Genomic DNA, 27,891 nt, shown 5'->3' with positions numbered 1-27,891 from the left:
TCTTCAGAGCCACCGTGTTGATTCGTATGTGATCGCTACTCACTCCGACGAAGGCCAGGAAGTGTTTGGTTACTGAGTCTACCCAATGAGAGATGGTAGCACAGGATATTTTTAACCGATTTGGATGATAGTCATATAATAGGATAGGCATTTAGTGTCCCTACCTTTTTATGCCAGCCTGTTGTGGCTTTTCTACTATTGTTTAGCTCTTCGTGAGCCTTTTTTTCTTCTTTGTTCGAGACTTATGTTAAACCTTTAGCTTTTTAATAATATTGACCGTATGCATCGTTTTGATGCAGAGGCTGAGGCGAACCCCCTTTTCGAAGAAAAAAAATCTAACTCCACGACATAACAAGTGTATCTCGTAACAGTTATGACCTGAAAAGCACATTTCTGTAAGTAAGAGTTACCAGTATCATCAATTGTTCTCCAGAAACAGACAAAGAAGTGAAAGAGGAGATTATGTCATACAAGAGCATGCTTTCTGATTAATGATAGAAATACAAAGAACGGCTAGCTACCCTACCAATGATTCATATGCATAGATAGTACATTAGCTATCTGTACAATGCTGAGTTGCAGTTGGTGTATGATTTAATAGGAGGGCCCTAGTTTTCCTCCTCAAATGAAATCCATGGAATCGTCTAGGGACAGACCACTCAGCGACTGGCCACCATTCGATGGGCTCTGATGATGGTTTGGATGGTGACGCTGAGCTTGGTGCCCACCTATGTAAGCCATCTGTTGCTGTTGCTGCTGCTGCTGCTGCCGCTGATGTTGCTGAGAGAAATAGGATGGAATCTGCTGGAATCCGCCGTTGAATTGACTCCCATTCATGTTTGGAGCTTGCCCTGCAGCTATCTTAAGTCGCTGGACTTCTTCTCGCAGGGCGTCGTTTAGAGCTGCATTTGGTATGGAATGGAGCATTTTATTATGTTCATCCTTGAGCTAGAAAAACACAAATACTGAATTTTGCTTTACTAACTGACCAGCCAACATGTCAACAGATTCAGAGACCAGTAGCAGGCAAACTTCAGAGAATTTAAATAATGGCTACCGGAAGAACTGAAGAAGTTCTAGCGGAAGATCAGAACATACCATCCCGTAGTTTAGCTTGCTCCTCCATGGACTGCAACCGAAGTTTGAGTTCTCTATTCTCAGTAGTTAAACCAGAAGTATCCCTCTGTGTTTCAAGTAATAGCAATAGATTATATACGAGAATAAGCTATATATGAAAAAAGGTTACATCACCGATATTAAAGATCATATCCACACGAAAAAGCAAGAGGATTAAAACTCTACTAGCAATTACCAACGAATATTCTCAGCGGCATACAGAAAGGGGGGTTTGTGCTAGCATGGTCCAAAAAAATTCAACATCCATGCAAAACTGCAAACTCTACATACAGGGAAACTTGTCTAAATTTATTAACACTGACTCAGCAAGCATATACTATAATCATCTTTACTTCCGAGGTAATAGTTAACAGAGGTCTTATCAATAAAGGTAGATGCTTATGCAAAGCCCCAAAGGCACGTGAATAGTATGTAACCAGAAACATAAGGGTTGTGTTTGGTTTGTACCCAAAGGAACACCGCCAAATGTTTGGTAGTGCTCAAAACTTTGGCCTTTGTTTGATGGTTGCTATTTTTTGGCATGTCCGTGGCCCTTTGTTCAATGGAGAGAATGAGAGCTCTACCATTGAGCTGGATGACTCCTTTGATGATACGCTCAGGTGTTTTGTGCGACGAATCCAGGAGTCTAAGGTCAAGAACGCTTTAAAAAGGATGAAAGGAGGCAAGGCGACGAGCCCTGGTTGTATCCCCATTGAGGTGTGGAGAGGCCTCGGAGACATAGTGATAGCGATAGTGTGGCTAACTAAATTTTTCAACCTCATTTTTCGGGCGAACAAGATGCCAGAAGAATGGAGGCGGAGTATATTAGTACCAATCTTCAAGAACAAGGGGGGTGTTCAAAGTTGTACTAATTACTATGGAATGTCATGTGGTGGGCCTTGGAGAAACACAAGTCCCAACAAAGTACATTACCCTCATCAAGGACATGTACGATAATGTTGTGACAAGTGATGACGAGACTGATGACTTTCCGATTAAAATGAACTGTACCAAGGGTCAGCTTTGAGCCCTTATCTTTTTGCTTTGGTGATGCATGAGGTCACAAGGGATATACAAGGAGATATCCCATGGTGCTCTTTGCAGATAATGTGGTGCTAGTAAATGATAGTCGTACGGGGGTTAATAGAAAGTTAGAGCTTTGGAGACAAAATTTGAAATCGAAAGGTTATAGGCTTAGTAGAACTAAAACTAAGTACATGAGGCGTCGTTCTGGTACTGCTAGGCACAAGGAGAAAGGAGGCTAGCCTTGATGGGCAGGTGGTACTTCAGAAGGACACCTTTCGATATTTGGTATCAATGTTGAAGAAGGATGGTGATATCAATGAAGATGTGACCCATCAAATCAAAGCCGAATGGATAAAGTGGAGCTTCTGGCGTTCTCTGTGACAAGAGAGTGCCACAAAAGCTAAAAGGTACTCCCTCCGTCCCATAATGTAAGACATTTTTGCAAACTATGTTAGCTTACCAAAACGTCTTATATTATGGGGCGGAGGGAGTAGGTTCTATAGGATTGCGATTCTACCAGCAATGTTGTATGGCGCTGAGTGTTGGCCGAGTAAAAGACAACATGTTCAACAGTTAGGTGTAGCGGAAATGTGCATGTTGAGATGGATGTGTGGCCACGCAAAAAAGGATCCGATCCGGAATGAGGTCTCTCTCTCTCTCAGACACATCGCTAGACCTATTTGTCGTAACTTTTCATGCTTTACTACTTACTCTAATTACCATAATGCTTGTCCATTTCATCAACAAAACTTTGGCTCTTCTCTGTTTAAAATGAACAATGTATACACGCAGCATGGACTAATGTGAAGGGCAATCCAGTTCATATATGTGTTCTGTCCTACTGACTTATATACCTACAGTAAACTGTTCTCAATGTAATATATCACAATTCTAGCAAAATGTAAATGCTGATGATAAAGCTAGTCCATGACAAAAATTTAATACGAAATGTAAATTCTTCGCACTGTCACACAATTCAAAAGCTGAACAGTACTATGTGTGTCATTTCCACACTACTCCCAAAACAAAACACAGTTACATATCAACATAAATTAGTTCGTTTCAAGCCTCAAGCTATCAACAACTTCAGTTGCAGATGACCCAACTAAGCATCTTCAAATTCAATGTAAAGGATTGAATGCAACAACATGCTATAAAGTATATACAGCAAACATACAATCAGCTATCTGCTTCAACACAGAACAGAACAAATTATGAGTCAAACTTTGGTTTTCGTATAGGTTACTCTATTAGGGTCATGCTACATGTCAAACATCACAATTGACCAATGAACATAGTGGATTACATAAAAGAAAACTCATCTCACACCCCTTCATAAAATAATCCCATACCTGGAGAAGTGTAAGCTGTGCTGATAGCGTAGTGGCCTCGGTCTGCAGTGTCTGGACCTTCCTCTCTAGCTCACCGGTATACTTGATCTTCCTCTCCTTTGACCTCGCCGCCGACTGCCGGTTTGCCAAAATCCTACACAGACATACAATTATCCTAAATTAGTACAACCCAAACACAACTAGGAGACAAACCCTAAACCTTGCAACTACCATCCAGATATCTGAGATCTCAAAACTGACAAAAATTCGTACAACCCAAACACAACTAGGAGACAAACCCTAGACCTTGCAACTATCATCCAGATATCCAGGATCTCAGAACTGATAGCACACTTTCAGTAGCAGAAATTACTACAAACATTAACATACATGGTTCCATTAACAAAAATATACTCCCTCAGTTCCTAAATACTCCATCAATCTAAGTCTTTGTAGAGATTCCACTATAAACTACATACGGATGTATATAGATGCATTTTAGAGTGTACATTCACTCATTTTGCTCTGTATGTAGTCTATAGTGAAATCTCTACAAAGACTTATAGTATTTAGGAACAGAGGGAGTATAATCTTAACGATCTGACGTCAGCTCAGAGGTTTCTTTTTTTAATGAACGCGCTGTGACACGTTCAATTCCTGTGTACGAATCTCAAAGCAAGACACGTGGCAATCACTTTTCGCTCCCACGCACCCCTCTGAGCGAACTACAGCCTGACGGCACTAAACGGTTCGCTCAGGATGGCAAATTCTTTTTTTTAGAGCATGGGAATTTTCACCATTTCCGTTTGATGTAGCATGGCAATATTCGTCTGCCAGCATGGCAAATCTTGAACTAAGTTGGGAATTTTCGTTGCATAATGGCAAATCCCTAAAACCGCATGGCAATTACTCTGCTGCAGCATGGCAAATTAATCTTTCTGTTAGCATTGCAATTTTTTTCTTTACAACATGGCAAATCTTTATACAATAGCATGGCAAATATATACTCCCTCCGTAAACTAATATAAGAGCGTTTAGAATACTAAAGTAGTGATCTAAACGCTCTTATATTAATTTACAGAGGGAGTATGTTTTACCGGCAATCCTCTTTCGCTGGGAGTGATTTTTTTAGGAAACACATTCAGGTTGCAGCATTCGTTCGGATGACCTAACGATAGTTCACTAGGGGGACCTCCTCAATGAGGGACCGTCAGCAGGTCAAAAACATATATACATGGTTCACATGACAACTTACTACATCAGTAGATGAGATGACACCACCTTCCGGATCGAGAAAGAACAGCTGAAGATTTATTTCCTCACCTCTTTGCGCGTTTGGGGTCAAGGAGAGCTAGCTCGGCGATCCTCTCGGCCGGCATGGCTTTCTTGGCATAGTCCAGCCCGCCCGACAGCGCCGACTCGCCTTCGAACGGCGAGTTCACCCCATCCATGGACCCGCTCCTCTTATGGCCACCACCACCCCCGCCTCCTCCCCCCTGCAAGGCGAGGCCCTCGAAGAAGGCGGCGTCAAGGGAGAGGCTCCTGTTGTGGGTCCCGCCCGGTGGACGGGGAGCCGGTGTCTGGGACGAGCTGGCCGCCATCGGCGGGGGAGGAGGCGGGGTCGGGTCGGAGACCGCCGGGGAGTCGTCGGAGAGGGATGGGAAGTCGAGGTCGGAGAAGGAGAAGTCTCCATCGGGGTCGAGGAAGAGGTCGATGTCGGGGAAGCGCAGAAACGTCTCCGAATGGGCCCGCCGGTGGTGCCCTCGCACACCAGTGCCGCCGGGGGACGGCACCGGAGTTGGCAGCTGGAAGCGTGGGTCCATGGCGGCCAACGGGAGGTCTACGCCGGAGGCGGCGGCAGCACGTGGAGTAGAGCTGGGAGGCGTTGCGCTGTGTGTGTGTATGTTTGAGCTCGGGGGATCGAGTTGGTGGGATACGTGTGAGGAGAAAATGGGGGCAGGCTGCGTGGGTGGTGCCGCGCTCCCCCGCGTGGTCCCGGTGCACCGAGTTCGCGCAGCCTGAACAAATCGCGAGGCTCGATGGACGGTCAAAGTGGTGTGTGGCTGGTGAGGAGAGTCCAGGGAGCTGTAGAGAATCTCCGTCGGGAGCACAAGTGTGGACGCGAGGTGGAAGAGGGTGTCCTGGTGGACCTGGCGTACGGGTGCGGCCACCGGGAAGTACAAATCGCTAGGAGCATCGGACGTTCCTGTCAGAGGTAATATCACAGCTGGTGTTTAAACTTGCCACCGATGTTCACTTTAGTGTTTAAAACTGAAAAATACATTAAATTGGTTTTAAAATTTGGCACGAGCGTGCAAATACGGTGCTAATCCTATTAGTAGACGTTTTTATGCTGACATGGCACCGTAGTTCGCTTAGCATGCACAGACAACCTGTTAATGAAAACAGATCCTTTTTCTTAGAATAATGAAAACATTTCTTTTTTTTTAGATAAAGAGACACGTACGTGGGTTTTAATCGGCTCAGCAGTGCAGCCCAGTTTGTGCATGTTAGTTTCATTTAGAATTTTGTAAAAAAGTTTGTAAATTATAATCACAGTAATAAAAATATTCACATATTTGTTTTAAATGTATCCTATAAATAAAATGGTATTTTTGATTATAAAAATGGCTTTAAAATTTAGAATTATATAAATATTTTCTATACTACAATTCATAAATATTATTTTAACTACATAAACCTTTTAATAGTTACATGTACATTTTTACGATTCATATTGTTTAACAAATTTTCAATAATGTAAAATGTTCATAAATATGCAAAATTTAAAATTTTAGTTTATAAAAAATATTCACTCCAGACTATAGTTTAATTATAAAAAAATATGAATATATGACACGATGAAAGTTATACACATGTTTCTCGCAAAAAAAGAAAGTTATACACATGTGAATATTAATAAAAAATGTTTCTACTTATCATTTTTTTCCTTTTAAGCATAATCCAAGCATGCATAATCTTTTAGAATTTACTCAAAAAATTAACTTTTTTATAATTATTTTTCATATACTAAACAATTTAGAAAATTTATTTACTAAAAGCTTTAACTATAAATCACATGTAAATAGCTGACTATTTTTTAATTACATGAACATTTTAGTTATTTAATTTATATGTATTTATAAAAAATTTGAAGCACAAATATTTGAAATGTATTTTTATTACTGTGATTATAATTAACAATTTTTTTTACAAATTTCTAAATCAAACTAACATGCGCAAACTGGGCTGCACTGCAGCAGGCCATTAAAACCCACTAACGTGTTTCTTTATCTAACAAAATAGGAAATGTTTTCATTATTCTAAAAAAAAGGATCTGTTTTCATTAACATGCACGAGAAAACGTATGGGCGAGTAGTTCCAGTTTGCTAGGGCGAGGTTGTCTGTGCATGCTAAGCGAACTACGGTGCCACGTCAGTATAAAAACGTCTACTAATAGGATTAGCACCGTATTTGCACGCTCGTGCCAAGTTTTAAAACCAGTTTGGTGTATTTTTCAACTTCAGGCACTAAAATGAACATCGGTGGCAAGTTTAAGCACCACCTGTGATATTACCTCTTCCTCTTATGCCGCCGTCCGTGGACTCGGTGCAGCCAGAGTCAAGTACCAAGGGCATGGATGTAACTTTGTCAGGTAGAAGGAATGCCGCGTTGGTCCTATGAGCGAGCGGCGTGCGGCAGCTGGTGCGGACCTGGCAATCTCTGCCGGTGAACTTCTCCCCCCGATGGAGCGTGGGTGTGAGGCCAACTCCCGACCCCATTTCCTTCGTCCGGTCGTGTCCCTTTGGACCCAACGCGCGCCCGCAAATAGACGGACGTCCGTTTCCTATCCATCAGCGACCCATTTTTGGCTTAAAATTGATCCGTGTCTGTGTCAAAACAGGGAGGACGCGGATGGGCGGGATGCAGGACCTTGTCTTCCCATGGCCCGCCTATCAGAGACACAACGTTCTCATTTTCCTCTTCTTTCCCAAAAACCATCCCGCCCATTCCAGCTCCATGGTCAGCGCCCCGCAGCAACCCGTCGTCATCGTCCCAGCCGCCACTTCTGCCTGTCCTGCCACAAAGAAGAAGAAGCCGAAGGCAGAGATCTCGCCGACGGAGCTCGACCGACTCAACCAAGAATCGGCCAAGAGGAGAGCCCGGAGGGCCGCTATGGTGGAGGGGAAAGTTGTCGCCCAGTATGCCCTCGAGGCCGCCGTTGCGCAACACATGGCCACTGTTCAGGACAACGAGGCCCTCGTCACTAAGACCAAGCAAGCAGCGACGACGCATGCCCTCCTCGTGCTAGGGTTTAGCCGACCCGTGTCGGCCATTCCTTCGACCTCCGCAATGGCCGAGGCGAGCACATGCTCGTCGGCTATTCACCCTCCACAACACCGCAAACGGGCGTCGTCCCGGCGCACAAGCATGGTGCGACCTGCTTCTCCACGTCGCCGGACGGCAGCCTGATCGCGCCGGCCACCCCCGCGGCCCCGCCCCCGCGATCGTCATCAACCTCAACATCACGTGTGGGTCGGGTATTGTCGACTAGTCGGCCACCGGGATGCAAAGCAAGCAACCGTGGGCGATTCCTATGACCAACCTTCCAGACGCCCGCAACCTATTTGACGGAATGCTCTACCCAACGCCGGCGCAAGACGACCCCGACTTCAACGCTTTCATGGAGAACGTCATCTATGAGGGTTGTGGCCAAGCCTTCCACCCCGAGGGTCAAGGCCAAGGCTTCGATCCCGATAAGACCCAAAGCCAAGACGGGTGCAGCCAACATGAAGAGCCCGTCGGGCCCGTGGGACTGGGGGCACCCAGGCCTGTCTGCCCGCGGCCCAGTGCGCAACGCCCTCCAGGAGGCTCAAGGCTGGCCCAATGGTAGAGATTCACAAGCAAGACCCTCGCGAGGCGTACGTCAGCAAGTGTCTCCAGGAGTCTCACGAGGCTGCTTCCCGAGGCCCCTCGTGGAGGCGTGCGAGTCAAGGAGCTGCTCAGTGGAGTCACGAGGCCCTGCGTCGTCACGTGGGTGATGCATGTAGCGACGAGCGAAGCCAGAGGAGCGCCAGCAGGCGGGCACAGGGAGATTTTCCTCTTTGGTGCTAAGGAAGCAAGGGCAGCATGCAATTCCCAAAGCAATCTCCAAAGGTTACCCGTTTGGTGCAAGAAGGCCATGATGAAGGGCTCACCAAGACGGAGGTCATCACCGAGCCCACCGACGCGTCACGGCACAAGGCCTTTGCAGGCGAAGACCACCTTTAGTCAGGATTTTGTACTCTTGTCCCCCTTCAGACTGGCCGTTGTGGCAACCCTTCCAGCCAAGTGATTTCGGGGGAAGAGAACCAAGGCTAGTATAAGTAGGGGTAGGGTGCCACCGTAGAAAGGGATCCCTCCAGAAGACTGCTCATTTCCCCCCTTGTACCCTTATACTCATCCTCCCTCATGAGGCAATCCAACCACAAGCAGGGGTAGGGTCTTACACCGCAGATGGCCCAAACCTGGGTAAACTGGTGTGTCCACTCATGTCGCTTGAAGCTACGTCGGTATTTCCCCAAAGAGGAAGGGATGATGCAGCACAACGGCGGTAGGTATTTCCCTCATATATGAAACTAAGGTTGTCAAACCAGTAGGAGAACCAAGCAACACAATGTAAACAACCCCTGCACACAAATAACAAATACTCCCAACCCGACGTGTAAAGGGGGTTGTCAATCCCTTTCGGGTAATGGCGCCAGAAATTGGCACGTGGACGGGAGAAAGTTGTAAATATTGATAGATCAAACGCCAAATAAAATAAAGTGCAGCAAGATATTTTTGTATTTCTAGTTTAATAGATCTGAAAATAAAAGCAAAGGAAAAGTAGATCGCCAAGGCAAATAATATGAGAAAGAGACCCAGGGGCCGTAGGTTTCACTAGTGGCTTCTCTCAAGAAAAATAGCAAACGGTGGGTAAACAAATTACTGTTGGGCAATTGATAGAACTTCAAGTAATCATGACGATATCCAGGCAATGATCATTACATAGGTATCACGTCCAAGATTAGTAGACCGACTCCTGCCTGCATCTACTACTATTACTCCACACATCGATCGCTATCCAGCATGCATCTAGTGTATTAAGTTCATCGAGAAACGGAGTAATGCAATAAGAACGATGACATGATGTAGACAAGATCTATCTATGTAGAGATAGACCCCATCGTTTTATCGTTAGTAGCAACGATACATACGTGCCGGTTCCCCTTCTGTCACTGGGATCAAGCACCGTAAGATCGAACCCACTATAAAGCACCTCTTCCCATTTCAAGATAAATAGATCAAGTTAACTAAACGAAACCCAAATATCGAAGAAGAAATACGAGGCTATAAGCAATCATGCATAAAAGAGATCAAAGAAACTCAAATACTTTCATGGATATAAAAAGATAGATCTGATCATAAACTCAAAGTTCATCCGATCCCAACAAACACATCGCAAAAAGAGTTACATCATATGGATCTCCAAGAGACCATTGTATTGAGAATTCAGCGAGAGAGAGAGAGGAAGCCATCTAGCTACTAACTAAGGACCTGAAGGTCTACAAAGAACTACTCACGCATCATCAGTGAGGCACCAATGAAGGTGATGAACCCCATCTGTGATGGTGTCTAGACTGGATCTGGCTGTTCCGGACTCTGCGGTGGCTGGAATTGATTTTCGTCGACTCCCCTAGGGTTTCTGGAATATTGGGGTATTTATAGAGCAAAGAGGCAGTCCGGGGGGCACCCGAGGTGGTCACAACCCACCAGGGCGCGCCTCGGCCTCTTGGCGTGCCCTGGTGGGTTGTGCTCCCCTCGGAGCACCCCCCAGGCGCTGCCTTGGCCCATTGGGTGTCTTCTGGTCCATAAAAAATCTCTGTAAAATTTCATTGTATTTGGACTCTGTTTGGTATTGATTTCATGCGATGTAAAAAACATGCAAAAACAGCAATTGGCACTTAGCACTATGTCAATAGGTTAGTACCAAAAATGATATAAAATGACTATAAAATGATTACAAAACATCCAAGATTGATAATATAACAGCATGGAACAATCAAAAATTATAGATACGTTGGAGACGTATTATCCACCGTTCTTCCTTCCAGCTCGAGCATGCTGAAGCATAGCCGTGGGATTGTGGAATCGCGAAGCATGGCTTAGCGAAGGCAGTGAGCGCACCCCAGAGTTCGGACCTTCTTGGGTCCGTGGAGCCCTGATTCCAACATTTGGCGCGCCGGGTAGGGGTGTGTTGTGACGCCCGGATAATTAAGCTACAGTAATCCCCTGCTAATGACACCATGTCATCACTCTTACTGTTGCTAGTCCTCACTTGCATTCAAACACCATTCAAATTCAAATTCAAATTAAAGTCCAAAATTCAAATTTTCAAACGTGCAAACAAAAATGTTCAAAGTGTGGCAAATATTACATAACTAATTATGGTGGTGAACCAACATTTTATAAAGTGGATTAATGTCCTAAAACAATTAAAATGATAGCTGAAAACAGTTATTAAATGCATTTAGTAATAAAACAAATACAGGTCCATTTTGTTAGGTGCCAAATTATTTGTGGCAGTGGCATACTTAATATTACTAATTTTGGAGCTAGTTTTATATTTAATAAAACTAAAAATAAAATGAACTAAAAGAAAACAGAAAAGAATAAAGAGAAAAGGCAAAAGGAAAATAAAAGGAAACCCACCCTACCCCACTGGGCCTTGGCCCACCAGGACCACCAGCCGGCCCGGCCCCACCTCTCGGTCATCTTCGTCCTACTATAAACGACTGAGGGCGTGCTCCCACCCGACCGCTTCGCCGGTGACGCCTTGGTGGAGGATAAGGATGCCCCGGCGCCTCGGGCTCTCCTCCCCCCACTTGCGCCACTACCACTCGCGCCCCTCTCTCTCCCCATCTCCACCTCTCCCTCTTCGCTGACCTGGAGAAGGGGCCGACACCGGAGCTACCTCCCCGCCCCGATGCCTCGCTCGCAGGGCGCCCGAGGACGCCGCCCCGACAAACGCACGCCGTCGTCGAGCCTTCCCCGCGCACACTGTTGCACACCTGCAGGGCCGGTGAGCCCCCTCCTTCCCCCTCGATCCCCCTGCTCTGTTGTCGTCATCGACAGTTTGCCCAACCCCGTGGCCGCATGCGCTGCTGCTGCTTCTCGGCGCTGCTACTACTGGTTGCCGCCCGTGCTCGTCGCCCTGCTGCCTCGGTGCACTCCCCTGCCCGGCGCCCCGCCGCAGTCACCAATATGACCGCGCCCGCGCAACGTCGCCTGATGCTCCCCCTCATTGGCCACCCAACCGCGCGTGAACCCTGCCGTGCCCTAGCCCCGCTCTTGGCTTTTCCCCGCGTCGTCCGTGCCCTGGTGGCGTGCCTCACCGCGACCTCGCCAGCACCGCTCCGCCTGCGCCTGCCCGCGTCAAGTGCCTACTACCGCCCCGTTCTACCGTGTCCCGCTTGACCTCGCCCCTGCGTCCCGCACGACCTCACCGCCGACCATGCTACCGGTGACCCCCGGCCATGCCTCCACCACCGTTGGACGCATCACGCTGCGACCTATCTAGCCACTACTGCAGGATGCTGCTAACATGCCACTATGATCAGAGACCCTTCGACGAAACTGTGTGCGATGCATTAATCGCAAACGGTGGTGTAAAAAACTGTCAAAAGGTGCAAAACGTTTGCGATGATGGATGCATCAAACACGGTTCCTATTTTAGTTGTGTGTGCGATGTGGGGCATACAGTTCAGTTCAATTAACTGTTTGCGACGAGGAAGAAGAATAGAAACGGGCAGCCAGATGAAGGCATGTGCGATATACGGCATATAGTTCTGTAGGATTGAAAGTAGGTCTAGAGGGGGTGATTAGACTACTTGACCAAATAAAAAATCTAGCCTTTTCCCTATTTTAAGTCTGGGCAGATTTTAGCAAATTGGTACAAGTCAAGCAATCAACCTACACATGCAATTCTAAGAGTATAGCAACGAAACATAAAACATTGCATATGAAGGTAAATGGAGGGGTTTGGAAAGGCAAACACAATGTAGATACTGAGATTTTTGGCGTGGTACCGATAGGTGGTACTATCGTACATCCACGTTGATGGAGACTTCAACCCACGAAGGGTAACGGTTGCGCGAGTCCACGGAGGGCTCCACCCATGAAGGGTCCATGAAGAAGCAACCTTGTCTATCCCACCATGGACATCACCCACGAAGGACTTGCCTCACTTGGGTAGATCTTCACGAAGTAGGTGGCCTCCTTGACCTTACAAACTCCTTGGTTCAACTCCACAATCTTGATGGAGGCTCCTAATGTCTACTACACAACCTTCTTCTTGTAGACGTTGTTGGGCCTCCAAGTGCAGAGGTTTGTAGGACAGTAGCAAATTTCCCTCAAGTGGATGACCTAAGGTTTATCAATTCGTAGGAGGCATAGGATGAAGATGGTCTCTCTCAAGCAACCCTGCAACCAAATAACAAAGAGTCTCTTGTGTCCCCAACACACCCAATACAATGGTAAATTGTATAGGTGCACTAGTTCGGCGAAGAGATGGTGATACAAGTGGTATATGGATAGTAGATAAAGGTATTTGTAATCTGAAATTATAAAAACAACAAGGTAACTAATGATAAAAGTGAGCTTCTTTCCTTCCAAAAATGAGTTCCGTGAAGTTTCAGGTCAATTGGACTCCGTTTGATTTTCCTTTTCTTCGAAACCCTAAAACAGGGTAAAAACATAAACTGGCACTGGGCTCTGGGTTAATAGGTTAGTCCCAAAAATGATATAAAAGTGTATAATAAAGCCCATAAACATTCAAAACAGTAGATAATATAGCTTGGAGCAATCAAAAATTATAGATACGTTGGAGACGTATCAGCATCCCCAAGCTTAATTCCTGCTCGTCCTCGAGTAGGTAAATGATAAAAACAGAATTTTTGATGCGGAGTGCTACTTGGCATAATTTCAATGTAATTCTTCTTAATTGTGGCATGAATATTCAGATCCAAAAGATTCAAGACAAAAGTTCATATTGACATAAAAATAATAATACTTCAAGCATACTAACAAAGCAATCATGTCTTGTCAAAATAACATGGCCAAATAAAGTTCATCCCTACAAAATCATATAGTCTGGCTATGCTCCATATTCACCACACAAAGAATTTAAATCATGCACAACCCCAATGACAAGCCAAGCAATTGTTTCATACTTTTGATGTCCTCAAACTTTTTCAATCTTCACGCAATACATGAGCATGAGCCATGGACATAGCACTATAGGTGGAATAGAATGGTGGTTGTGGAGAAGACAAAAAGGAGAAGATAGTCTCACATCAACTAGGCGTATCAACGGGCTATGGAGATGCCCATCAATAGATATCAATGTGAGTGAGTAGGGATTTCCATGCAACGGATGCACTAGAGCTATAAATGTATGAAAGCTTAACAAAAGAAACTAGTGGGTGCGTATCCAACTCGCTTGCTCACGAAGACCTAGGGCATTTTGAGGAAGCCCGTCATTGGAATATACAAGCCAAGTTCTATAATGAAAGATTCCCACTAGTATATGAAAGTGACAACATAGGAGACTCTCTATCATGAAGATCATGGTGCTACTTTGAAGCACAAGTGTGGTAAAAGGGTAGTAGCATTGCCCCTTCTCTCTTTTTCTCTCATTTTTTTTTATTTTTTTTTATTTGGGCCTTCTATTTTTTGATGGACTCTTTTTTTATTTGGGCTTCTTTGGCCTCTCTTTTTTTCGTCCGGAGTCTCATCCCGACTTGTGGGGGAATTATAGTCTCCATCATCCTTTCCTCACTGGGACAATGCTCTAATAATGATGATCATCACACTTTTATTTACTTACAGCTCAAGAATTACAACTCGATACTTAGAACAAGATATGACTCTATATGAATGCCTTCGGCGGTGTACTGGGATGTGCAATGATGCATGAGTGACATGTATGAAAGAATTATGAAAGGTGGCTTTGCCACAAATACGATGTCAACTACATGATCATGCAAAGTAATATGACAATGATGAAGCGTGTCATAATGACGTAACGGTGGAAAGTTGCATGGCAATATATCTCGGAATGGCTATGGAAATGTCATAATAGGTAGATATGGTGGCTGTTTTGAGGAAGGTATATGGTGGGTTTAAGGCACCGGCGAAAGTTGCGTGGTACTAGAGAGGCTAGCAATGGTGGAAGGGTGAGAGTGCGTATAATCCATGGACTCAACATTAGTCATAAAGAACTCATATACTTATTGCAAAAATCTACAAGTTATCAAAGCAAAGTATTACGCGCATGCTCCTAGGGGGATAGATTGGTAGGAAAGACCATCGCTCGTCCCCGACCGCCACTCATAAGGAAGACAATCAATAAATAAATCATGCTCCGACTTCATCACATAACGGTTCGCCATACCTGCATGCTACGGGAATCACAAGCTTCAACACAAGTATTTCTCAAATTCACAACTACTCAACTAGCATGACTTTAATATCACCATCTCCATATCTCAAAACAATTATCAAGTATCAAACTTATCGTAGTATTCAACACACTCATAAGAAAGTTTTTACTAATATTGTATACCTAGCATATTAGGATTTTAAGAAAAATACCATGCTATTTAAGACTCTCAAAATAATATAAGTGAAGCACTAGAGCAAACAACAAACTACTCCGAAAGATATAAGTGAAGATCAATGAGTAGTCGAATAATTATGCAACTATGTGAAGACTTTCTAACATTTAATAATTTCAGATCTTGGTATTCTATTGAAACAGCAAGCAAAGCAAAATAAAATGACATCTAAGAATAGCAAACATCATGTGAAGAAGCAAAAACTTAGGATCAACCGAAACTAACCGATAGTTGTTGAAGAAGAAAGGTGGGATGCCAACCGGGGCATCCCCAAGCTTAGACGCTTGAGACTTCTTGAAATATTATCTTGGGGTGCCTTGGGCATCCTCAAACTTGAGCTTTTGTGTCTCCTTAATTCCTCTCATATCACGGTCTTCCTAAATCTCAAAAGCTTCATCCACACAAAACTCAACAAGGACTCGTGAGATAAGTTAGTATGAACCATTGCCAAAACCTTATCATACTCTACTGTAGAAAATTACTAAAATTATTATTCAACATTGCATACTAAATGCCTCTGCATATTTAATAGTCCTATCCTCAAATAGAATCATTAAAGAAGCAAACATATGCAAACAATGCAAACATAACAGCAATCTACCTAAACAGGACAGTCTGTAAAGAATGCAGCAACATCCATACTTCCCTAGATCCAAAAAAATATGAAAGAAAATTCCCACTGTAGTAAATTTATCATATCTTAATATGCAAAAGGTTTAAACATTTTATCACATTCAGACTTTTCTAGGGAATTATTGCAACAACGGTAAACTTTCTGTTTTCAAACAGTAACATGTATACTTGTAACATAGGCATAGTGGAGGCTATCAATGCCACTTTTATTGAAATAAAATATGCAAAACATTGTTCTAAATAACAGTAAGAAAATCCTAACAAAATAAATTGACGCTCCAAGCAAAACACATATCATGTGGTAAATAAAAATATAGCTCCAAGTAAAGTTACCGATGAACGAAGACGAAAGAGGGGATGCCTTCCGGGGCATCCCCAAGCTTAGGCTCTTGGTTGTCCTTGAATATTACCTTGGGGTGCCTTGGGCATCCCCAAGATTAGGCTCTTGCCACTCCTTATTCCATAGTCCATCGAATCTTTACCCAAAACTTGAAAACTTCACAACACAAAACTTAACGGAAAACTCGTAAGCTCCATTAGTATAATAAATCACCACTTCAAGGTACTGTAATGAATTCATTATTTATTTACACGGGTGTTATACCTACTGTATTCCAACTTCTCTATGGTTTATAAACTATTTTACTAGCCATAGATTCATCAAAATAAGCAAACAACACACGAAAAACAGAATCTGTCAAAAACAGAACAGTCTGTAGTAATCTGTAGCTAGCGCAAGATCTGGAACCCCAAAAATTCTAAAATAAATTGCTGGACGTGAGGAATTTATCTATTAATCATCTTCAAAAAGAATTAACTAAATATCACTCTCCAAATAAAAATGGCAGCAATTCTCGTGAGCGCTAAAGTTTCTGTTTTTTTGCAGCATGATCAACAAGACTTTCCCCAAGTCTTCCCAAAGGTTCTACTTGGCACAAACACTAATTAAACAACTAAAACCACATCTAAACAGAGGATAGATGAATTATTTATTACTAAACAGGAGCAAAAAGTAAGGAATAAAAATAAAATTGGGTTGCCTCCCAACAAGCGCTATCGTTTAATGCCCCTAGCTAGGCATGATGATTTCAACGATGCTCACATAAAAGATAAGAATTGAAACATAAAGAGAGCATCATGAAGAATATGACTAGCACATTTAAGTCTAACCCACTTCCTATGCATAGGGATTTTGTGAGCAAACAACTTATGGGAACAAGAATCAACTTGCATAGGAAGGTAAAACAAGCATAACTTCATAACTTTAAGCACATAGAGAGGAAACTTGATATTATTGCAATTCCTACAAGCATAAGTTCTGTAAGTGCATCTAGTGCCACCCCTAGTTGGTTTTGGAGTATTGACGACAAACCTAGTTGAGGGACTAATGTGTTTGTGAGAATTACAGGATAACACAGGTAGAAGTCCCTCATTGATTCGGTTTTCCTACCAGAGATGGCCCCTAAAAATGTATGAAGACATTGATGTCAAAGGTGGTATATGAAGATATTCACATTGAAGACTATGACAAGAGAAGACATCGCATGAAGCCAATGGAGCTCGAAGACTTAGATCTTTCGTAGTTCTTTTTCTTCTGTGTTGAGTCATAGGAACCACCGTACTGTTAAGTGGGGTCCAAGAGAACCAGTCAGAATGACTGAAGTGATGCCTAACCAAAACCTATGTCTTCGAGTGAAGACTATGAGAGCGAATCTTGTCCAGAGTCGGACAAGTCAGCTTTGCTTGTAGCCCAAGTAAAGTTGTCGTGTGAGTTTGAAATCTGACTGTTGGAACACGTGTCAGTTCCTTAGTGACCGAGGGTCATTTCGGACAAATCAGGTCGGGTTGCCTAGTGGCTATAAATAGCCCACCCCCTACAACCATAAACGGTTGGCTGCTCAGAGTTAGTGTACGGCTTTTGTTGTTTGAGAGCAACCCACCTCGAAGCCTTTGAGAGAGAATTCCTTGCGAGGATAAAGCCCTAACCACCCAGAGCCAAAGAGAATTAGGCATCACTTAAGTCTTCTTGTCTGTGTGATCTGAAGACTTATTACACTTGAGGACTATGAATCCTCCAGCCGGTTAGGTGTCATGTTCTGAGCATCCAAGAGACATTGTGGATCGCCGGTGAACGAAGTCTGTGAAGGTTTGGGAGTCTACCTTGAAGACTTACCAGAGTGATTGGACGAGGTCTGTGTGACCTTAGCTCAAGGGGAATACGGTGAGGACTGGGTGTCCTGAGCTGCGTGTTCAGGACTGGGTGTCCAGGACTGTGTGTCCTCGGGTTTAAATACCTAGCCGCCCTAACCAGACGTACAGTTGTCACAGCAACTGGAACTGGTCCAACAAATCATTGTCTTCAACGAGTCACTGGTTTCATCCTTCCCTTCCCTCTACTTACTATTACTCCTTGTGAAGTCATTGTATGATTGCATTATGTTTTGTCTTCACTGAGTGACTGCGTGTTCTGTTTGGCTTCATAATATCTTCCTACCCGATCCTTACTACATTGCTGCTATTAGTCATTGTGCTCTCACTCCATTGAATACTTGACTATGGTTTGCCTAGTGTAGTCTACCTTCCGATGCATGGTAATAGTTTTATTTCTATCGTTTGTCTTCAAAACTTCCATGTTTTGAAGACTTCCATAAAAATCGCCTATTCACCCCCCTCTAGTCGATATAACGCACTTTCAATTGGTATCAGAGCAAGGTACTCCCTTGTTCTGTGTGATTCGGTTTAACCACCTGGAGTTTTAGCTATGTCGACTGCAGGGATAATTAAAGTCTCCGCTGCGTGCCCCGTCTTCGATGGAACTGAATATCCCTACTGGAAGAATAAGATGCGCATGCATCTTGAAGCCATTGACGTCGACCTATGGTATGTCGTCAAGAACGGCGTTCCCAAGGCTGGAGAAGGTGTCACTGCTGCTGATGTCAAGAAGTTCGTTCAACTAGACTCTACCGCCAAGAGTATCATCTGTGGTCATCTGACCAAAGGACAGTATGGCCGTGTGAGTGCTTTGGAAACATCTAAGCTGGTCTGGGACTGGCTCTCCAAGGTCAACGAAGGCGTCTCAACCCAGAGAGATCAGAGAATCAGTGTCCTTCGCAACCTCTTCAACCGCTTCAAGCGAAATGACAATGAGAATGTCCAGCTCACGTTTGATCGACTCACTGACATCACAAATGAGCTTCAAGCCCTCGGCGCTACTGAGATCACCAAGCATGAAGTCGTCAAGACACTACTGAGATCACTTAACAGTTCGTTTGACACCCTAGCCCTGATGATTCAAGAACGACTTGATTTCAAGACACTCGATCCGTCCGACATACTTGAGAGGCTCAACACACATGAGTTTCAGCTTTCTAAGAAAAGAGATATCTACGGTCCAAACTATGGGCGAACTCGTGCCTTGAAGGCAAAAGCTGTCTCCTCATCTGAAGAAGAATCTGACAGCAGTTCTGATGATCCTGAAGACATTGGAAAGGAACTTGCTATGCTTGTGAAGAAGTTCCAAAAATTCACCAAGAAGAAAGGCTTCAAAAAGTCTTCACGATCAAGCTCAAGGAATGATGAAGCTTCTGCTCATGACTACAAGAAGAAAACATGCCACAAGTGCAAGAAAACTGGCCACTTCATCTCTGAGTGTCCGCAGTGGGACAATGAGAACAGAAAGAAGAAGAAGAAGAGCAAGGAATATGACTCTGACGACAAGAAGAAGAAGAAATACTCAAAGTCTTCTTCCAAGTCTTCCTCAAAGTCTTCATCACACAAGAAGAGCTCATCTGGCAAGGCACGTGCGTTTGTTGGCAAGGAAATGGATTCAGAGGAGGAGTCCGCTTCTAAGGAGGTGGAGGTGGAGTCTGAGGAGGAGTCCGATTCTGGCGTTGCAAGTCTGGCTACAACATACGTTGCCAAGTCCATCTTCAACACTGAAGACAATGACTTCACCACCGACACTGATGCAAATGACAAGGACTACTCTGCTCCTACCTACTGCTTCATGGCACGCGGTGCCAAGGTAAACTCACGCACTACTCACTATCAAACATCTAGTGACGATGACTCTGATTATGGTTCAAAACCCAGCTACAAAACACTTGCTAAAATTGCAACTGAACAACAGAAAGCCATGGAACATATTCAAAAACTGTTAGACAAAAGCGATGATCTATTAGGCGCTGAAATGACTCGATCTGAGTCCTTAATTGAAGACATAAAAAATCTTCACGTTAAGTATGAGGAACTTGAAAGTCGTCATGAAACGCTCTCAACAACTCATGAAAAGCTTTCCTATGATTATCTTCAAAGGAAGCAAGATCTTGAGAAATTGAGAGCGGCTCATGAAGATCTTCAAAAAGAAAATGAGTCACTTCGCGCCAAACAGATCGGTTCCGCTCAGGAAGGATTTGAACCACCATGTCTTAAATGCATTGAGCGTGAAAATGCTACTTCTGTTGCTGAATGTTCTACTGCTGCTACTGTTGCAATATCTTCAACTGTTGATGTGGGAACTAACCCCTCTACTGAGGATACCACTGCTATTGCTGATGAGAATGCTAGGTTGAAGACATTGCTTGAAACAGGGATGTACAAAAGTCTCAAAGGGCATCAGACACTATGTGATGTCCTCAAAAGACAGATTCTGAACCGAAACCCTAGGAAAGAGGGTGTTGGGTTCGTAAGGAAAATGAATGCTGATGGCTCTTACTGAAAACCTGAGCAGTACCCCAAAACCACATGGGTTGCTGCAAAGGAACCTTCAGCAAATCCATCCAATCTATCTGGCTTCACTTGTGCTAACCCCATTGTCATTGATGAATCCTTTGATGCAAACTATAAACTATTTAAGAATCAGAATGGTGAAGTGTTTGCCAGGTACATTGGTACTAACTGCAAGAATGGACTGCCTATGAAGAAGATCTGGGTGCCGAAAAAGTGTTTTGAAAATCTTCCTATGAATGTCATCATGACACCACAGATGAAGAAGACAAACCCCAGACCACATGCTTCATACGGCCCAAAGGCTTCATACAGACAGAGGACTCATCTGAGTCGCACTAACGCAAATGTTTTGCAGGGAAACCATACTCAGGCCTATGAATATGAGCGCGGTTCATCGAACCGCCATGTTCATAAGACCAAGAACTATTCTGCTTATTCTTATGAGCACTATTGTCCGCCTGCAAGACTTTTTGCTAGGGTTCCAAAGCCAAAGTTCTCAGACGCTGCACTTAGACTTATTGCTTCTAAGACACCCTTGAAGATGTGGGTGGCTAAGAAAGCTTAACTCTCTTTTGCAGGGAAAGGTCTCCAGCAGAAAACCAATATCGTCTGACGCTATTGCTGGGGACCTTGAACATCTTGTAGGGCGCAAGATCAAATGCCCGAATGGTCTTACCATGTACTTCATTCCTGAATCGCTTGCTACTCTCCCTATTAGTCCTAATCTGGATCTAAGCTTTCATAACCCACTGGTTCGTCAAATGTTTTTGCTTCACAATTCTCTTCGTGAAGCCTATCCCCCTAACTGCACTGTAGGGTACGACACCAGCGTCTTCAGAATGGATTATTGATAGTGGGTGTACCAATCACATGACTGGGAAAAGAAGCCTTCTTATGGACTCAACCTTACGTCCATCCGACAAGAGTCACATCACATTTGCTGACACTGGTAAAAGTAAGGTATTGGGTCTAGGTAGAGTTGCAATCTCAAAGGATCAACACATGGATAAAGTCATGCTTGTTGAATCCCTTGGCTTCAACTTAATGTCTGTCTCAATGCTTTGCGATTTGAACATGATCGTAATATTTGGAAAATATCGCTGCCTTGTTCTAATGGAATCTGACAAGTCTCTAGTGTTTGAAGGGTATCGGAAAGATGACTTGTACGTGGTAGATTTCTCAGCAGGACCACAGCTTGCTGTATGTCTTCTAGCAAAAGCCTCAGAATGCTGGCTCTGGCATCGGAGGCTAGGGCATGCTGGCATGAGGAACCTTCACACCCTTGTAAAGAAGAAGCATGTCATAGGCATCGAGGGCGTCAAGTTCAAGAAAGATCACTTATGCGGTGCCTGTGAAGCAGGAAAGATGACGAGGGCCAAACATCCCTCGAAGACAATCATGACAACTACTCGACCCTTCGAACTACTCCACATGGATCTTTCCGGTCCCACTCATTACTCAACTCTTACTACTACTGCTTGTCTCTATGGCTTTGTCATTGTTGATGATTATTCTAGATATAGTTGGGTGCACATAATCCTCTACAAGACTGAAGTGCAGGATGTCTTGAGACGCTTCGCCAATCGAGCAATGAACAACTATGGCGCCAAGATAAAGCACATCAGAAGTGACAATGGCACTGAATTCAAGAACACTGGCCTTGATACATATCTTGATACCTTGGGCATCACACATGAATTCTCAGCCCCGTACACGCCACAACAGAATGGCGTCGTGGAACGCAAGAACAGAACACTCATTGAGATGTCCAGAACGATGCTAGATGAATACAAGACTCCAAGAAAATTCTGGCCTGAAGCCATTGATACTGCATGCCATACAATCAATCGTGTTTATCTTCACAAGCTTCTGAACAAGATATCTTATGAGCTCCTTACTGGCAAGAAGCCAAATGTCAGTTACTTCAGAGTATTTGGCGCCAGGTGCTGGATCAAGGATCCACATCACACTTCAAAATTTGCACCAAAAGCACATGAGGGTTTTATGCTTGGATATGGAAAGGATTCGCACTCCTACAGAGTCTTCAATCTCTTTCATTATAAAGTGGTTGAAACAGTGGATGTGCGATTTGATGAGACTAACGGTTCACAAAGAGAACACCTGCCAAATGTGCTAGATGAAGTTCCATCCAGCGAATCAATCAAGCTGATGGGAACTGGAGAAATCATGCCCTCTGAAGCTCAACCTGAAGAGGAACTTATCATCTCCGCACCTGATCAACCTGAAGACAATGCTCAGCCTGAAGACAATCCCTCTAACAACGACAATGATCAGCAAGAGAAAAATCTTCGTCCTGTACATCCTCGCGTTGCCAGTGAAGTGCAGATTGAGAGAATAATTGATAGCATCAATGCACCCGGTCCGCTCACTCGTTCAAGGGCAACTCAGCTAGCAATTTTTTGTGGGTACTTCGCATTTGTCTCAATAACAGAACCCAAGAAATTTGAAGAAGCCTTCATGGAACCTGAATGGATTCAAGCTATGCAAGAAGAGCTTCAACAGTTTGAGCTGAATAATGTATGGGAACTGGTTAAGCGTCCTGATCCTCGGAAGCACAACATAATAGGCACCAAATGGATATACCACAACAAGCAAGATGAGCATGGTCAAGTTGTCATAAACAAAGCTCGTATCATTGCTCAAGGATATACTCAAGTGGAAGGCATTGACTTCGATGAAACATTTGCTCCTGTGGCTAGACTTGAAGCCATACGCATACTGCTGGCCTATGCAAATCATCATAACATACTTCTATATCAAATGGATGTGAAGAGCGCCTTTCTCAATGGCAAAATTGATGAAGAAGTGTATGTTGCACAACCGCCTGGCTTTGAAGATCCAAAACATCCTGACATGGTATACAAGCTCAACAAGGCACTGTATGGCCTCAAACAAGCCCCTCGGGCCTGGTATGACACACTCAAATACTTCCTGAAGAGCAAAGGCTTTATACCTGGTTCCCTCAACCCCACTCTCTTCACGAAGACATATGATGGTGAACTGTTTGTGTGCCAAATATATGTGGATGACATTATCTTCGGCTGCACCAATCAGAAGTACAATGAAGAGTTTGGATATATGATGCAAGAGCAATATCAGATGTCCATGATGGGAGAGCTGAAGTTCTTCCTCGGTCTTCAAATACGACAGCAACGCAACGGCATCTTCATATCTCAAGAGAAGTATCTCAAAGATTGCCTGAAGAAGTTTGGTATGCAAGACTGCAAAGGCTTGACGACTCCAATGCCAGCCAAGCATCATCTGGGTCCTGACGACAATGGTAAAGAGTTCGATCAAAAGGTATACCGCTCCATGATTGGTTCTTTGCTTTATCTATGTGCATCCAGGCCAGATATTATGCTTAGTGTTTGCATGTGTGCTCGATTTCAAGCGGCACCAAAGGAGTCGCATCACTTAGCTGTGAAGCGAATACTTCGATATTTGGCTGACACCCCAACTCTAGGATTATGGTATCCAAAGGGCTCAGAGTTTGATCTGGTTGGATTCTCGGATGCTGATTATGCCGGTGACAAAGTGGATCGCAAGTCTACATCAAGCACATGTCATTTTCTGGGACGATCACTTGTATGTTGGTCTTCAAAGAAGCAGAACTGTGTATCTCTCTCCACTGCTGAATCTGAATACATTGCTGCTGGATCTTGCTGCGCTCAGCTTCTATGGATGAAGCAAACACTCAAGGACTATGGCATTCATCTGAAGCAAGTGCCACTCTACTGCGACAACGAAAGCGCCATCAAGATTGCCAACAACCCAGTTCAGCACTCGAAGACAAAGCACATTGAAATTCGTCATCACTTTCTCAAATATCATGTTGTGAAGGAAGATATTGATATCATACACATCAACACTGAAGAGCAATTGGCAGATATCTTCACCAAGCCCTTGGATGAGAAGAGATTTTGCAAGTTACGGTGTGAGCTAAATATCTTGGAATCCTCAAATGTCCTGTGATCAGGCACACATCCTAACACTTATGCATATTGACGACTTAGATGTGCAACACACGAAGTAAAGTATATCTTCAATCAATGAAGACATACATTCTAAGTGTGAATACATTAATGTGGAATTTGACTTCGGAGCGCCACGATAATTGTGCGCCGTGTCTGGGTCTAATACTTCCTATACGGTGGGTAATGCCACCACCAAATGTTCTGTTTGAAGTGTTTCACTCATGGCGTTACATTTGCTATGTCTTCACATTTGGTTTGGCTTCAATTTCAACATGTCTTCATGATTATCTTCACTATGTTGATTATATATATACTAGTGTTTTGTCCTCTACAATTCCTTCTGGAGACAATTCCTTATCCTTTACAATTTCACATATTATATTCCCCGTTGAAAACTTCAACTAGTTTGTCATCAATCACCAAAAAGGGGGAGATTGTAAGTGCATCTAGTGCCACCCCTAGTTGGTTTTGGAGTATTGACGACAAACCTAGTTGAGGGACTAATGTGTTTGTGAGAATTGCAGGATAACACAGGTAGAAGTCCCTCATTGATTCGGTTTTCCTACCAGAGATGACCCCTAAAAATGTATGAAGACATTGATGTCAAAGGTGGTATATGAAGATATTCACATTGAAGACTATGACAAGAGAAGACATCGCATGAAGCCTATGGAGCTCGAAGACTTAGATCTTTCGTAGTTCTTTTTCTTCTGTGTTGAGTCATAGGAACCACCGTACTGTTAAGTGGGGTCCAAGAGAACCAGTCAGAATGACTGGAGTGATGCCTAACCAAAACCTATGTCTTCGAGTGAAGACTATGAGAGCGAATCTTGTCTAGAGTCGGACAAGTTAGCTTTGCTTGTAGCCCAAGTAAAGTTGCCGTGTGAGTTTGAAATCTGACCGTTGGAACACGTGTCAGTTCCTTAGTGACCCAGGGTCATTTCGGACAAATCAGGTCGGGTTGCCTAGTGGCTATAAATAGCCCACCCCCTACAACCATAAACGGTTGGCTGCTCAGAGTTAGTGTATAGCTTTTGTCGTTTGAGAGCAACCCACCTCGAAGCCTTTGAGAGAGAATTCCTTGCGAGGATAAAGCCCTAACCACCCAGAGCCAAAGAGAATTAGGCATCACTTAAGTCTTCTTGTCTGTGTGATCTGAAGACTTATTACACTTGAGGACTGTGAATCCTCCAGCCGGTTAGGTGTCACGTTCTGAGCATCCAAGAGACATTGTGGATCGCCGGTGAACGAAGTCTGTGAAGGTTTGGGAGTCTACCTTGAAGACTTACTAGAGTGATTGGGCGAGGTCTGTGTGACCTTAGCTCAAGGGGAATACGGTGAGGATTGGGTGTCCTGAGCTGCGTGTTCAGGACTGGGTGTCCAGGACTGTGTGTCCTCGGGTTTAAATACCTAGCCGCCCTAACCAGACGTACAGTTGTCACAGCAACTGGAACTGGTCCAACAAATCATTGTCTCAACGAGTCACTGGTTTCATCCTTCCCTTCCCTCTACTTACTGTTACTCCTTGTGAAGTCATTGTATGATTGCACTATCTTTTGTCTTCACTGAGTGACTGCGTGTTCTGTTTGGCTTCATAATATCTTCCTACCTGATCCTTACTACATTGCTGCTATTAGTCATTGTGCTCTCACTCCATTGAATACTTGACTATGGTTTGCCTAGTGTAGTCTACCTTCCGCTGCATGGTAATAGGTTTATTTCTATCGTTTGTCTTCGAAACTTCCACGTTTTGAAGACTTTCATAAAAATCGCCTATTCACCCCCCTCTAGTCGATATAACGCACTTTCAAGTTCCTCCCTCATAATAATTTTCAGTAGCATCATGAATGAATTCAACAATATAACCAGCACCTAAAGCATTCTTTTCATGATCTACAAGCATAGAAAATTTACGACTCTCCACATAGGCAAAATTCTTCTCATGAATAATAGTGGGAGCAAACTCAACAAAATAACTATCATGTGATTGAAAATTAAGATCAAGATGACAAGGTTCATTGTTATTATTATTCTTTAAAGCATAAGTGTCATCACAATAATCATCATAGATAGGAGGCATGCTTTCATCATAATAAATTTGCTCATCAAAACTTGGGGGACAAAAAAGATCATCTTCATCAAACATAGCTTCCCCAAGCTTGTGGCTTTGCATATCATTAGCATCATGGATATTCAAGGAATTCATACTAACAACATTGCAATCATGCTCATCATTCACATATTTTATGCCAAGCATTCTATGTAATTCTTCTTCTAGCATTTGAGCACAATTTTCCTTTCCATCATACTTATGAAAGATATTAAAAAGGTGAAGTGTATGAGACAAACTCAATTCCATATTTTTTAGTTTTCTTTTATAAACTAAACTAGTAATAAAACAAGAAACTAAAGGACTTGATTGCAAGATCTAAAGATATACCTTCAAGCACTCACCTCCCCGGCAACGGCGCCAGAAAAGAGCTTCATGTCTACTACACAACCTTCTTCTTGTAGACGTTGTTGGGCCTCCAAGTGCAGAGGTTTGTAGGACAGTAGCAAATTTCCCTCAAGTGGATGACCTAAGGTTTATCAATCCGTAGGAGGCATAGGATGAAGATGGTCTCTCTCAAGCAACCCTGCAACCAAATAACAAAGAGTCTCTTGTGTCCCCAACACACCCAATACAATGGTAAATTGTATAGGTGCACTAGTTCGGCAAAGAGATGGTGATACAAGTGGTATATGGATAGTAGATAAAGGTATTTGTAATCTGAAATTATAAAAACAGCAAGGTAACTAATGATAAAAGTGAGCGTAAACGGTATTGCAATGCTAGGAAACAAGGCCTAGGGTTCATACTTTCGCTAGTGTAAGTCCTCTCAACAATACTAACATAATTGGATCACATAACTATCCCTCAACATGCAACAAAGAGTCACTCCAAAGTCACTAATAGCGGAGAACAAACGAAGAGATTATGGTAGGGTACGAAACCACCTCAAAGTTATTCTTTCCAATCAATCCGTTGGGCTATTCCTATAAGTGTCACACACAGCCCTAGAGTTCGTACTAGAATAACACCTTAAGACACAAATCAACCAAAACCCTAATGTCACCTAGATACTCCAATGTCACCTCAAGTATCCGTGGGTATGATTATACGATATGTGTCACACAATTTCAGATTCATCTATTCAACCAACACATAGAACCTCAAAGAGTTCCCCAAAGTTATACCGGAGAATCACGACGAAAACGTGTGCCAACCCCTATGCATAGGTTCATGGGCGGAACCCGCAAGTTGATCACCAAAACATACATCAAGTGAATCACGTGATATCCCATTGTCACCAAAGATATCCA

The 27,891-nt window shown here is 43.6% G+C and overlaps 1 protein-coding gene across 1 annotated transcript; it reads right to left on the bottom strand.

Annotated features, from left to right (window-relative positions):
* Window positions 1-371: 371 nt before the first annotated feature.
* LOC125508329 (transcription factor VIP1) lies at window positions 372-5,412 on the bottom strand. The gene is made up of 4 exons (XM_048673013.2): window positions 4,797-5,412; window positions 3,495-3,627; window positions 1,099-1,183; window positions 372-902 (listed from the first exon to the last, which is right to left on the bottom strand). The coding sequence occupies exons 1-4, from the start codon at window positions 5,294-5,296 to the stop codon at window positions 622-624; spliced, it is 999 nt and encodes a 332-aa protein (XP_048528970.1). The 5' UTR covers window positions 5,297-5,412; the 3' UTR covers window positions 372-621.
* Between the last annotated feature and the right edge of the window lie 22,479 nt (window positions 5,413-27,891).

Source organism: Triticum urartu, chromosome 5A, assembly GCF_056163025.1.
Source record: "Triticum urartu cultivar PI428250 chromosome 5A, HENAU_Tu73, whole genome shotgun sequence".
Lineage (NCBI taxonomy): Eukaryota > Viridiplantae > Streptophyta > Magnoliopsida > Poales > Poaceae > Triticum > Triticum urartu.
This window is presented reverse-complemented; position numbering and strand designations above follow the sequence as displayed.